A 14,380-nucleotide genomic window follows, 5' to 3' on the forward strand; every position below is an offset into this window, starting at 1 on the left:
AGCTGAAGTTAAACATCCTAAGAAGATTCCACCACCGACTGTGCCGTAGTAAGTAGACTATAACGATAGATAACAACGGGAGAAATGAATTGAAAACATTTTCTGTCCAATTTAATACATCATTCAAAGCGATGAACGAAGAAATCAAACGAAGGGAAAAAATCATCTAGAAACATGAAAATAACGAAAGCTAAATAAAAAAACCCTATTATGAAGATATACAAGCAAAGTGAAGGAAAAAAACTTGCTTAAACTCTGACTGAAAACTATCGCTGAATGAATGAATGAATGAATGCGACGGCGAGACGCTGCGGTAGATTCGAGGGGGGAGGGCGGGCAAACTAAAAGATTTTGAGTAAACTACAGTGATGCTGAGAGAACAGCAAAAGCAGCGAAAGCGAAAAAGTTTTCCCTATTAACATGAGCCGCAAGCAAATTGCGAGGAAAATATAATAAATCGAACCCTCGAGTAGAAATGTGAACAAGTTGATGAGAAGTTTTTTTATTCACTTTCTGTTCTTGCTTCGCTTCCGGTTGGCGTTCTGCACCTAGAAGTACCTCCAGAAAGCTTTTCTTTCCAAGGTGACCGATCGACCATGTTTTATTCGATTGGCAGAGTAAATTAATCGGAATAAAATTCGCGGGAGACGGATAGCAGCAAACCTGAACCGCAGTAAGATTAAAGCAACAAATTGTTAGGTAGATTAATACATAATTATTTTATTGTTTCATTAGTATAAAAGTTAAAAAATACATTAAAATTTCTTTCGTAAGTCACTTTTGATTTTGGCTTTGTTATTGTGCGCGTTGAATATTTTAGTCAAGTAATAAAGGATTGCAAAAAAAATAAATACGAGGGAAGACTACGTTAACATTTTCTGCTATTAAGACACATTTTTTCGAAGCCGGTGCTCTTACGAACGAGCTCTAGATGCTTTCTTGCTCTTGTCCACTTTCGGTGGCACGTTGCCGGACTTTCCTGCCGAAACGTAACGATTGTATAAACTGAAAAAAGGTCTTAATTAAAACCCATTTCTAGTCCCACTTATAACACTCATACTCACATCCTGTACGCCTCAGTTTTAATGTATTCAAGCACGTGACTGATGCCGACCAGGTACTGCTCGGCAATCGCAGTAACCCATGGGTTTTCCTCCATCTTAACAACCGACTTTTGCGACTGCAGATCCAGGTTGGATATCTCCGGTGGCAGCACGGTGAGACGATTGTTCTGAATGTGAAGCTCACGGATACGCGTAAGTTCGCCGATCTCTCGTGGTAGCTCCAGAAGATCGTTGTCACGGAGACCAAGCTGTAAATTGGAAAGATTGTCGTTAGTCCAAGCGGCATACTATGGGACACAAATCAAAGTTTCATCCAAAAAATTATATTTTTTTTTTCGGTGATTTCATTTAAAAAGGTAGCATTTTTACAGAGTGATTTAAGATGGGAGTGAGCACTTGTTCTTTGTAATGTAATACAAAACTAGCATCTATTATATTAGATAAAGTTGATTTTAGCAACAGAATTGACATCAGTCAAACAGTTCAAACAGTCACACAACTATTGTGTACACGCAGAAACAATTAGCATATTTAAACCAAAAATATGTGTTATTGAATCCAATCATTTATTGTTTATCACTTTAACAAACAAACTTATTGGTTTGAAAATATTTTTTTATTAGAACAACAACAAATTTTTGCTTTCAATAAATACATTTTTAGTATCAATAATTTTCTTTTAATTTCAATAAAATAATTATTGAAAAACGGAACGATAATTTTGTTTTATTGAAACAATAAATAAATTTTATTGAATTCAATACATAATTTTACCAATAATTTAATTTATTGAATTTAATGCATAATTTTATTGAACCTACAAATCTTTTTTCTGCGTGTAAGCAAAAGTAAATTGTCGATCTCGACTGAGGTCCTGGGGAGTTCAGTTGCAGATGAGCCAAAACGAACTTGTTCTTTGACTTGGGAATTAAACGCCTGACACTAGGCAACTTTAGTCCCAAAAGTGAAAAAAATGGATTGATCCAATTGGTGCGTCAGGGCACAAAACACAATTTAGATAAAATTGATTTTGAATAGTTCATCTCATCAGTAACTGTCACCAACATGCATCGTTGAAAACATGTAAACTGCAACTATACAATGAATACAACTGCCCACACTCACTTCATAAGGGTGTCGATTCATTTCTGGATATGAAATTCCTTGATTTTCCAGAATTTTCATGGCCTTGTAATAAATTTTCCTGGTAATTGGTATATGTTTGTATTTTTTAATTTTTGTTTGATTTTACAACTGTCACTGTTTTTATTAGCTTTTCAATTAATCCATTTTTGTTAAAATTGTTTAATACTTTCCCTTCTAGTACCTTCAGGAAAGGGTAAGATGATTAGCTAAGCTCGTCATTAAAGACAGTTTTGGGAGTATAGTGAAAGATGTCAAATCTTATCATGTTCCTAATCAAGTGTATTTCAACGCATTATTCAAAAAATAAATTAACCGCTTTTGCTGATATTTGGACCAACTGACTTTAATAATGTAGCCCTGTTGACTAGATAATGGCGAAGCTGGCAGTCTCAGCCTGTTCTCTACCTACCTGGACGCAAACATCTAAGACTGTAACGTTCGTCTCAGTTTTTTCTTCTGGTTATTTGACACGGTTCGACACGTTAGCACAACTGAGCCAATGATCTTTTATGCGTTTTTGCCTTGCTCATATGAAGAAAGGCTATGCAATCACTGAAATCGCTGAAAAATTTTCAGCAGAGGCCCGGAGGGCCGAGTGTCATATACCATTCGATTCAGTTCGTCGAGATCGGCAAATGTCTGTGTGTGTATGTATGTGTCATTTAAACTCACACAATTTTCTCAGAGATGGCTGAATCGATTTTCACAAACTTAGTTTCATTTGAAAGGTATAACGCTCCCATAAGCCATTGAATTTTTAGTTGATCCGACTTCCGGTTCCGGAGTTACGGGTTGAGTAGTGCGGTCACACAGCAAATTCCCATATAAACTGGTGCAACCATGATGACGTAAAACATATTAAAATGACAATATATCCAAAGAATGTTTGATTGGCAAACAGTGATCTAGACGTGCGAATCGAAGTAATTTGGTGACCATTTCAATAGTTTTTAGCCTCTGCGATGTTACGATTGTACCGATTTATATGGGAAATTCCAGTGTAAGCTTACTAACAAACCTGTAACTTCGGAACCAAGAGTCAGAACCGAATAAAATTCAGCAGCAGTCAATGGCATTACTGTATCTTTCATTTGAAATCAAGCTTGTAAAAATCGGTAGAGAATTTGCTGGGTAATAGGTGTGATATTTGCTTAGGAACTGGGCGAGTTCCCCGGAGGCATCATGAACCGTCATAGGTGACCAATGTTGTCAAAGCTGCTTTTATTTATCATTAGTGATCCAGACCCGCAAACTAGAGTAATGTTGAGCCCATTTTATTATTTACGTCATTTGGACATCATGGTTGTACTAGTTTTTATGGGAAATTGCTGTGTGACCACACTCTTCAGCCCGTAATTCCGGAACCGGATGTCAGATCAACTAAAAATTCAATAGCAGCTTATGGGATTCAATAGCGTTATACCTTTCAGATGAAACTAAGTTTGTGAAAATCGGTTTAGCTATCTCTGATAAAATTGTGTGAGTTTAAATGTCACACACAGACATTTGCCGATCTCGACGAGCTGAATCGAATGGCATGACACTCGGCCCTCCGGGCCTCGGTTGAAACGTCGATTTTTAAGTGATTGCATAGCCTTTCTTTAAATGAGAAAGGCAAAAAGGAAATAATCTAAAATACCTTCCCCCTTCAAGCACACTGTTGTCAGTTTATTACTCCCGCTTAACTAGTACGTCTCAAATTCATTTTCAGTTTTTATTTCGCAAAATCATGTTGCATTACGCTCCACCGTAACTGTTTATATTCGACATCGTTTATGAACGGCCTCTTGGTGATACCTTGAGAGCAGGCAATCCCATGCAAAATAGGATTGACAGGATTTTATTGCGCTTTTAGCACCTTGTGTCACATCGTTATGTTTGTTATACATACTAAGAATACCAAATCATATGATGTGATGGCCGAAGATAAGAGAAGCAACTCCCCCCCCCCCCAAACTTCCCCCCAAGGTTTGTTTAGTATTCTTTTGTTTATATTTATTACCTTCACCAACAGGCCCCTTGGCCCCAATGATGGTTGCTTAAACTAATTACATTTTAAAATTGACAACATTTTCGCTTTTATCGCATTCCGCGTCCTGTTGAAGTCAAAGGCCGTCGCCACACTTAAAAATTCGTTGGAGTCCGGTAACAGCGCTCTGGCAACCATAGTTGGTTTTCCTGAACGGAACTCGCAGAAGAGAGTTATTACGTAGAGCTCGAGCGCGGGCTTGAAGATCCAGTCGTCCGAGGATTGTAAGGCAATCCACTCTGGCAGAGAGTAAGTCCGAGACGAACAGGGCTCGAGAGCAGTCCTTCCGAATGCTGAGTATATCGAGGTGTATTAGCTGGCAACGGTTTTCATAGCTCGGCAGCTGAAATCTGTTTCGCCATGGGAGATGCCGAATAGCGAAGCGTATGAACCTGCGTTGGACAGCCTCGATTCTGTCAATCCCGTTCTGGTAGTACGGATTCCAAACAGCTGAACAATATTCTAACGTTGAGCGGACCAACGCGCAGTAAAGCGATTTAAGACAATATACGTCCCTGAAGTTTTTCGCTATTCGGAAGATGAACCCAAGCTGTCGTGATGCCTTATCCACGATGTATGACGTATGTGGTTTGAATGTTAATGCCGAATCCATGATGACTCCGATATCTTTGATGTGAGTGTCTTGGAATGCTCGAGCCGAAGAAATGGTAGTTAAACTGAGTCGGTTGGCGTTTCCGCGTGAACGTAACGATTGAGCATTTGCTCGGGTTTAAAACCATTCTGTTTAGATCACACCACGTACTAAAGCTGTTCAGTTCCCTCTGAAGAAGCTCGGTATCGGTTTGTAATGTAATGTAATGTGAAATTGACGTCATTAAAGTAGAGGAGGAATATTACTGGACCGAGATGGCTTCCTTGTGGGATGCCGGATGTAGCGAAGAATGGTGCAGATAGACAGTCCTTAATGCTGATTTGGAGTTGCCTTCCATCGAGGTAGGAACGGAACCAGCGCAGAAGTTGGCCATGAATGCCGAGTTTGTCCAGCTTCGCTATTGCGATATCATGGTTGATTTTGTCGAAGGCGCAGATATATCCATGTAAATAGCATCGGTTTGCAATCCGTCAGCGAATACATCCATTACATGTGTTGTGAACGAGAGCAGGTTTGTCGTTGTCGATCGTTTAGGCATGAAACCGTGTTGGTCATCTACAATGTAGTGTTTGCAGTGAAAGAAAATAGGATCTAACACAACCAGCTCGAACAGTTTTGATACGGCACTTAAACACGAGATTCCCCGAAAATTGTCGATGTTCGATTTGTTTCCTTTTTTATGAACTGGAAACATGTGCGCTGCTTTCCAGCAGGAAGGGAATGTACCAGTAGTGAGTGATAGCTCGAAGACTCGCAGAAGTGGTTCAAGAAGCCCGCTGATGCACTTTTTGACAAAAATCGAGGGAACACCATCTGGACCCGGGGAACAAGATGCTTTCAGTTTGGCATTTGCTGCAAGAATGGCAGCATTATCGATACAAATTCAGTTGATGGTTCGTCCTAGAGAAGGAGTTAAATTAGCGGCGGCAGCGACTTGTTGTGGTGGCAGGCGCTCGTTGGAAAAAAACGCTTGAAAATTTGTCGGATAACAGTTGGCAAATTTCCTTAGTGTCGGTGCCTAAAACTCCATTAAACGACATACAAGATGGCAAACCGGATTCTTTTCGCTGCTCGTTAACATACTTCCAGATGGACTTGGGCTTGGATTTCAGTTGACGCTCGATGTTTCGCTGGTGTCTAAAAAAGGCACGTCTGCTTTGTTGTTTGTATTCGTGGTTGAGTTGAAAGTAGTGATTTCGTAATGCAAGTGTCTTATGCTTCGAGATTTTTTTAAATGCAGCTCGTTTAGCAGATTTTAATCGTCTAAGGACGGTTGATTGCCAGGGAGGGTGTTCATCGGTACTAATTGTACGTTTTGGTACATGGCGGTCGATAAGGTAGTTAAGAATACTAGAAAACGTCATCGCTGCTTCGTTCGCGTCGTCATTGTTAATATTTTCGTCCCTGTTTATATCCAACAGCGTGCTAACGATGCTGTCGTAGTCAGCGTTTTTAAAATCGTAGACGATAGAGCTTGAGATGTCTTAAAAAATTCACTCCTAGGTTACCAGCGAATACAAGATGTAGTGGGGGATGATGACGCACCTGCTTGACTAAAGGAGTCGGTGCAGTGTAGCAGTACGGAGCGCAGTCCCGGGCACTTACAAAGCAGAGGTCCAATGTACGTCCATTCTCGTTGGTGACATTATTAATTTGCCGAAGAGTTGCGCTGCTGTAGTTGTCCAAAATACAACTGGCATTGTTAATAAGCGCAGATTTTTTGATATCCACTCGTAGAAAACCATTACTTGCTTGGCACCACGCCAAGCCAGGTAAGTTGAAGTCGCCCAGTATAACGATATCATCAGACGGGGCGGCGATTGAGGCGATAAAAGAAAGGTTGACCTAATTTAAAAAATGTTAGAAAATTGACAATAACTTTTCTGTTTCCAAAACTACAGATTCATCGTCTTCATGACAAATATGTATTTCATCACTATGAACAATTTTGTAGAAGACCCTTTTAGTATAAAAAATAATCGTGAAAATTTATATTAGAAATATTGTTTTAAGGGGTTTATCGCAAGTAACCCTACATATCTCGCTTCCGAGCTATGTAAGGCTTTAGTATTTTTAGACAAGTTTTTCACAATGTTTTCTAGAAGTTTGCTGAAGACTGCGTGCTTCTACCTAAATTATATGGGTAAATAATTTTTTTATCTCACTTTTAGTGGAATTAATTACTCAATTCATTATATCAAAAGTTGCGCCTATTTATACTTCTTCGAAGAAGTCCAATCTCCAAAACCAATGGTTCGTTTGATCGTGAAAACGGCGTTTTGAAACACTGTGCGTTGGGAGGGTCGTTATTATTTCCAAAACTGATAAAAAATCAAAAAATCGGCTGAAAAATGACAGCGCAGCTAATTTTTCTGTACCAAAGGCAATGTTTTTTTTTTGCTATAAAGCAACATTTTGGGGGTGTTTTAAACTGGTCAAACGTGGTTTTGTATTGCATTTGACTAGACCTACAACCTATACTGGGTCACTTAAAAAGTTAATCAATATTTTGTTGCAGCGTGTAATCGGTAATGAATTTTCGCTGGTATAAGAACGATTTCTTCGTAAAAGTATAACTATATGTAATGTAAAGCGTAATGAAATGTGAAATTTACTATAGCCCTGCATTCCAAAGATCCTTACACGATCCGGAACTCATCAAGGCAACACAGTAGGACTAAGGCACCTTTTAACGATATAAAAGTGCCGACCCTGCTCCTACCATACGTTTCGCAGGACTTCAATAAATAATACGGGCAACTCATATGCAGCAATGGTCAAAAATGCCCTTTTTGGTTGACCCTAAAGTCCGAGATATGGAAAGATTTCTATTCAGGCTCCCGGAATTGTTGACACATGTTGACAAACTCTGAACAGAAGGGTGACGCCATAAGGGTAAATAACCCATCTAGGTTAAAGCCTCAATAAACAATACACTACAAGGATGACACCGTGTTCCCGAAACGATGTAGTTACTAAATCCGATTAGAACTGCATCAGATAGGTTTCTTCTCTATGTTTCCTGTTCAGCCGGATCTAGAGAAGCCAGCCATTTTCGTTGCAATCATAGAAATCTAAAATGAATCCTTCCATAAAAATACCGCTCATGTTTACTCCCAAGGAAACAAAACGAAAAGAAATTAACACAGGAACAACTTTTTTTCAATTTGCTAGGTTTCAGTTTCTTAGGGTTCTGGAACACATCTATTTTACATTATTTAGGTACACTAGGCAACTTTAGTCCCAAAAGTGAAAAAATGGATTGATCCAATTGGTGCGTCAGGGCACAAAACACAATTTAGATAAAATTGATTTTGAATAGTTCATCTCATCAGTAACTGTCACCAACATGCATCGTTGAAAACATGTAAACTGCAACTATACAATGAATACAACTGCCCACACTCACTTCATAAGGGTGTCGATTCATTTCTGGATATGAAATTCCTTGATTTTCCAGAATTTTCATGGTCTTGTAATAAATTTTCCTGGTGATTGAAATGTTTGTATTTTTTCAATTTTTGGTTGATTTTACAACTGTCACTTTTTATTAGCTTTTCAATTGATCCATTTTCGTTAAAATTGTTGAATACTTTCCCTTCTAGTACCTTCAGTAAAGGGTAAGATGATTAACTGTTATGTGCCCAACAAAAAACACCTTTAACCCATTCATGCCCATGTTGTTTGTGGACAACATCGTTTTTAAGCAGCTATAACTTTTGATTGTGGCGAGAATTGCTCACAAAAACAAGTAAGGCTCATTAATGTGATTATTGCCTTTAATTTGAGTATTAACAGTTGCAAGGATCAGCTCTAGAACTGAAGTTATTGCAATTAGTCTGATTGAATTCCGATGGAGCAGTGCTGCCAGGGACAGTTTACGTTGACGACGGAAAAAGATTTTTTCACATATTTTTGTTATGGTGCAATATTATTGAAAACTGATAAAACTTATCAATTTAGACTGTCGTTGGCTACGTTTTCCACGTAATAGGACTACTGTAATTATTCTAGGAGAATTATATTGAGTATTAGAAGGTAAAAATTGACCAGCTTCTAGCACTGCCATGGAAGCACCTATCTTTATGACAATAGGCTTTTCATGTTTCTTGACCCCACCGTTTTCAAGGAAAAACAGTTTTGAAACCCTACATGCACTAGAAAAAAGTTGGGCATGAAAAGGTTAACAGGCCAACGTGGGTACCCGGGTACCCACAATTTGAAATGCTCATAACTATGGCTTCCTTTAACCGATTTGGACACTTTTAGATGTTTTCGATTCCGGAACTCGTCCACTTTTTGATTCTGTAAAGTTGAACCGGATGAACGAATCTGGTTCTTGGGAATTCGGGTTTTCCGGAGTAATGTTCCAGTACTAGGGTATGATTTGTAAATTTTGATAACGTCCTAGCAATATGAGTATCAAAACTCTTCAAATTGTTTCGGAAGTCTGTTATTTATTGTTACGGGACCCTATGGCAGCTTAAAAAATGAAATTGGAATGCAATGGCAACTCACGACCCCACGGGAACCTGCTCCAGAATGTCCGTTCCGGTGTCAAACCACCAAATGGTTCAAAAACCAAGAGATACAGGCTACTGATGCTATTCCAAGAATTTTGATACCCATATTGCTAGTATTCCATTGAAATTCACAAATAGTATCCCAGCACTGGAACATGTTTCCGGAAATCCGGATTTCCGGGAACCGAATGAAGTAACCCAATTCATTTTTACCAAGTCTAAAAGTGGATGAGTTCCCGAATTCAAAACACCAAAAAGTGGTTGAAAATTATCATAGTTATAGGTATTCTACTTTTGTGGGTACCCGGATACCCACGTCGGCCTGTTACGTAGTAAAAAATTCAGGAGCCCCTCCTCACTTCCGCCCTTACTATATCAACAATATGATTAACCCAAAAGCTTGACTTAGTGAAGTTCTAAGATGTCACAAAGTTTCGATTTCCAGCTATGGATAAAACATAGGAATTTCACTAATTGAAACCTAAAAAGGTACCCGGGTACCGCGTCGGAAACATAACGGTTAAGCTAAGCTCGTCATTAAAGACATCATTACTCCGAACAATTTTGTAGAAAACCCCTTTAATATAAAAAATAATCGTAAAAATTTATATTAGAAATATTGTTTTAAAGGGTTCATCGCAAGTAACCCTACATATCTTGCTCCCGTAGAGCTTTAGTATCTTTAGCCAAGTTTTTCACAATGTTTTCTAGAAGTTTGCTGAAGACTGCGTGCTTCTATCTAAATTATATGGGCAAATAAATTTTTCTAAATTATATGAGCAAATAAATCTCACTTTTAGTGGAATTAATTACTCAATTCAGTTGAGTTGCGCCTATTTATACTTCTTCGAAGAAGTCCAATCTCCAAAACCAATGGTTCAGAAGGTATTGAATTTTGATCGTGAAAACGGCGTTTTGAAACACTGTGCGTTGTGAGGGTATTTTTTATTTCCAAAACTGTTAAAAAATCGGCTGAAAAATGACAGCGCAGCTAATTTTTCTGTACCAAATACCCCAAAAAATGTTTTTTTTTGCTGTAAAGCAACATTTGGGGGTATTTTAAACTGGTCAAACGTGGTTTTGTATTGCATTTGACTAAACCTACAACCTATACTGGGTCACTTAAAAAGTTAATCAATATTTTGTTGCAGCGTGTAATAGGTAATGAATTTTAGCTGGTATAAGAACGATTTCTATAACTATATGTAATGTAAAGAGTAATGTAATGTGAAATTGACTATAGCCCTGCATTCCAAAGATCATTACACGATCCGGAACTCATCAAGGCAACACAGTAGGACTAAGGCACCTTTTAACGATATAAAAGTGCCGTCCCTGCTCCTACCATACGTTTCGCAGGACTTCAATAAATAATACGGGCAACTCATATGCAGTAATGTTAAAAAATTCCCTTTTTGGTTGACCCTAAAGTCAGAGATGTGAAAAGATTTCAACTAAATCCGATTGGAACTGCGTCAGATAGGTTTCTTCTCTATGGTTCCTGTTCAGCCGGATCTAGAGAAGCCACCCATTTTCGTTGCAAAATACAAAAAATTTTATGCGCGCAGCTTCACGAAAAGTTTTAGAATAAAAGTATGCAATTTATTATAAATTAAGCAAAAAATAGTCATTTCGGATCGATATAAGTTCCGTGGAAAAAGGTTTCAATATAGCCTAGGATTCTTATGTATCGAATAGCATACTCTCCAAATTTCGTAATCACCAGATAAACATAACATTACTGACAAACGTTACTGTGCCAATCAATTTTAATTATTTCAATGAACATAGAATTTTTCTCATAGGAAAGATTCTATAGCACGGTATGGAAAAATGCCTCTCATTTTTTTAATTTGTGACATTGAAAATAAGCCCCGCGCCCCTGAATTAAAATAACGTGTGATTTAGCTTGAGAATAAATGTTTAGAAATTGTATCGTTCTAAATTACCCCCTCATAACACATTACTACGTACATGGAGAAAGAATATTAATAGACTCAAACCATCTTTTAAATCTACTTTATCGACCTTAGCTACCTATGTTGTGTATCAATTATTCATTTGGTGATAGCCATTCACTCATGAACTCCAGCTTAAATGAACTCTGCGGTGTGAGTCAAACAGAATGATCTGTCACTGACGAAGCGTCGGGTTCATTTTGAAGGTTTTCAGTTTTGGCAAAATCACCTTGCTCGCTACAGGAAGCAAATCAGACTTCTAAACTAGAGCACTCCAGAGTGTGGCCGGGAGGCAGAAGAAAACATGAATGTAACAAAGGGGCCTGAAATTTGACGTATTATAGAAATACGTCAGATTTCTGCTCGTTTGCATACGTAAAATTCATCTTGGCCACAATCAAACGAATACTGGCTTCTCGATTATCACGTGTAATAGGGTTACTAAATGGGTTTGAAAGCGAAATAAGGACTTCTTGAATTTTGACCGAGACTAACAAATTTTACTCATCTTTGACTAAAATGTGTTTGGTTGAGTGGTGTTAAGAAAAGATTTCCAATATATTTTTTTAGAACAGCGCTTTTTTGTTCTTCTGTGGTCCTAAGAAACTATGCAGAATATTAGGTCGTTGCATCCCGTGTTACATTTGAAATTTGTATGGTTATTAGTACGAGAAATCCTATTTTTCATTTTCATTTCCAAAAATCAAAGTTTTTCCTTAAGCATAGAACTTATTGATTAAAGTCCATGAAGTAACTAAGAAATTTGCCGACTCTGCTAGAAAGTGATAGCTGTTTTAAATTCGACGGTTTAAATTAGAGGACAAATTTTTTTTTTTCTGTCAGCGCTCAACAAGATGAGAAACATGAAAAGTATTAATTTATAACTTTTCTTCAAGCAATAAAATCAATCAATGTTTTTGAATCATTAATCTGAACATAGCAAATCAAAAGACTATAAGGACGTGAACAACTAAAATGGCGAGTAAAATGTTTCATTCGCTTGAATGAATTTAATCTAATTGATTTCAAATATAACATGGATTGAGATTAAAACTAAGGACATTTGAAGTAAAATTAAGGAAGATGTCCTTTAAAATAAGAACGGTTGGTAACCCTACGTGTAAAATAAATTCTCTGATTGGTTAAACGTTTTGCACGGCATCAGCTCTATGCAAATAGTTTCATCAATCTAGGAACATCTCGTAGGTTGAAAAGAATGGCTATCGATTTTTTTTAACCAAGAGCCAAGACACTACCTCAGTGACCTTCATGGGCATCGAAGGGTACAAAAGTATACTTACAATTTGAAGATTTTTTAAATTCCTTATCTCAGGTGGTAGAAACTCAAAATCATTGTCGCCCAGATACAAAGCACGTAGTGAATCTAAAACGATTACAATGTTAGAATGGAATTATGAATGCTTTTGAAATACTGATTGAGCTATTTTCGTCAACTCGGAGGCCTACAACAACTAACATTTCCGATACGAACATCTGAATTTGTTATTCGGAACATAGATGATTACACATATTGAATCATTTCGATCAATTTGTCGGGTTTCATCCGAGCGTAAACAACGTCAATCAAATGCCTCTTTCCATTGAAAAAAACCCGAGGCAGAGGATTGCACTGGTGTTACATTTTCTAACGAAAGAGCGGTCCGCTGGACGTGTTTCATTCCACTTCTGTTAGAAACTGCAACATCACTGCAATCAACCCCCCCGATGTTTTTCAATAAAAAACGCAAAAGGTTTCAAGCAATACCTACCCATCATAAAGAAGTTACCAGGCAACACTTTCTCGCTTAAATTGTTGTACGATAAATCCAGCACCTCCAGTACCGGAAATGCGCCAAAGCCACGGGGTAGCGTGTTCAGGCGATTGATAGAGCAATTGAGAATCCGAAGCTTTGGCATTGACGACAACGATAGGGGCAACTCTTCCAAAAAATTATTGGATAGATTCAGAATCTCTAGATTGGTCAAATTAGCGATGCCGGGTGGAACAGCTGAAATAATCGATCAATATTCAGTCATTAGTGGCTGGCTATCATCTTTGTTTTCAAACAGAACCAGCGTCGCATCGAATGAATTAATGAATGAATGTTCATTTTTGTTGGTGGTAGTGTCAGAACATGTGTGTATCAATACACGCAGCCTCACTGCTTGGTGATGGTAATTCTGACAGCTGATAGCATTCGATTCTAATACTCACTTTTCAGCTTGTTATGGCTCAGCGTAATCCTTGTCACAAATCCCATATTAACTGCAAATAAAGCATACAGATTATTTCTATTTTTCTAATCTAACATCCATCTGGGCGTAGCTTTTCACACATTCAAATCTTTCCTCATGAACACTATACGCAGACAGAGCATCCAATCCGCGAATGGCGTAATGTAAACAAGAAAAAGTAGTTTCTTCCAAATTAGGAAAAACGGGTTCAGATCGCACACATATCATCTCCTACGGAATACTCACGCAATCCGGGCAGTTCCTCGAAGGTTGAGATTCCTTTATCCACCAAATCTATCTCCCGATTCTGGATTTCACGGGCATCATCGAGCACTTTTTTCGTCTTGGACATTTTCGTGGCAGTCACTGGTAAACAACTGACGGGCTGATTCATCCTGCTGCCGTTTGACGTTCCTGCTGCCGCTGCGACTGGGGTAAGTTAAGTACTTACAATTACCGCTAAGTACACTTGGGTTCGATGAATGAAACAGAAATGTTTCATTCGACTGTTGCGCTGCTACCTCCTCAATGAACGGCGATCAACTGACTCACTCACTGATTTGCAAAACACTGTCAGCTTCGACTATACATATCCATCGCATTAGCGAGATCACGATTGTCGGCTTGTCGATCAGTGGGCGTGTGGTGAATTACGATTTCAATGCCATGAATATCGTTTACGAAGTTGTTGCAGTTACTGTGTTGTGGGCACTATATGTCTCTGATGGACGGAAACAGAAATAGGAAAACAAAAACCTGCAGGTCAGTACAATTAAGAAAATATTTAAAATAATTCATTCACATAAAGCCGA

The 14,380-nt window shown here is 38.2% G+C and overlaps 1 protein-coding gene across 1 annotated transcript; it reads right to left on the reverse strand.

Moving 5' to 3' along the window:
- Nucleotides 1–710: 710 nt before the first annotated feature.
- Nucleotides 711–14,127, reverse strand: LOC131695310 (ras suppressor protein 1-like). Its single transcript, XM_058983778.1, has 6 exons — nucleotides 13,815–14,127; nucleotides 13,549–13,599; nucleotides 13,103–13,342; nucleotides 12,635–12,717; nucleotides 1,065–1,312; nucleotides 711–1,005 (listed from the first exon to the last, which is right to left on the reverse strand). The coding sequence occupies exons 1-6, from the start codon at nucleotides 13,960–13,962 to the stop codon at nucleotides 915–917; spliced, it is 861 nt and encodes a 286-aa protein (XP_058839761.1). The 5' UTR covers nucleotides 13,963–14,127; the 3' UTR covers nucleotides 711–914.
- Between the last annotated feature and the right edge of the window lie 253 nt (nucleotides 14,128–14,380).

The sequence above is a fragment of the Topomyia yanbarensis genome, unplaced genomic scaffold (genome assembly GCF_030247195.1).
Source record: "Topomyia yanbarensis strain Yona2022 unplaced genomic scaffold, ASM3024719v1 HiC_scaffold_35, whole genome shotgun sequence".
Taxonomy (NCBI): domain Eukaryota; kingdom Metazoa; phylum Arthropoda; class Insecta; order Diptera; family Culicidae; genus Topomyia; species Topomyia yanbarensis.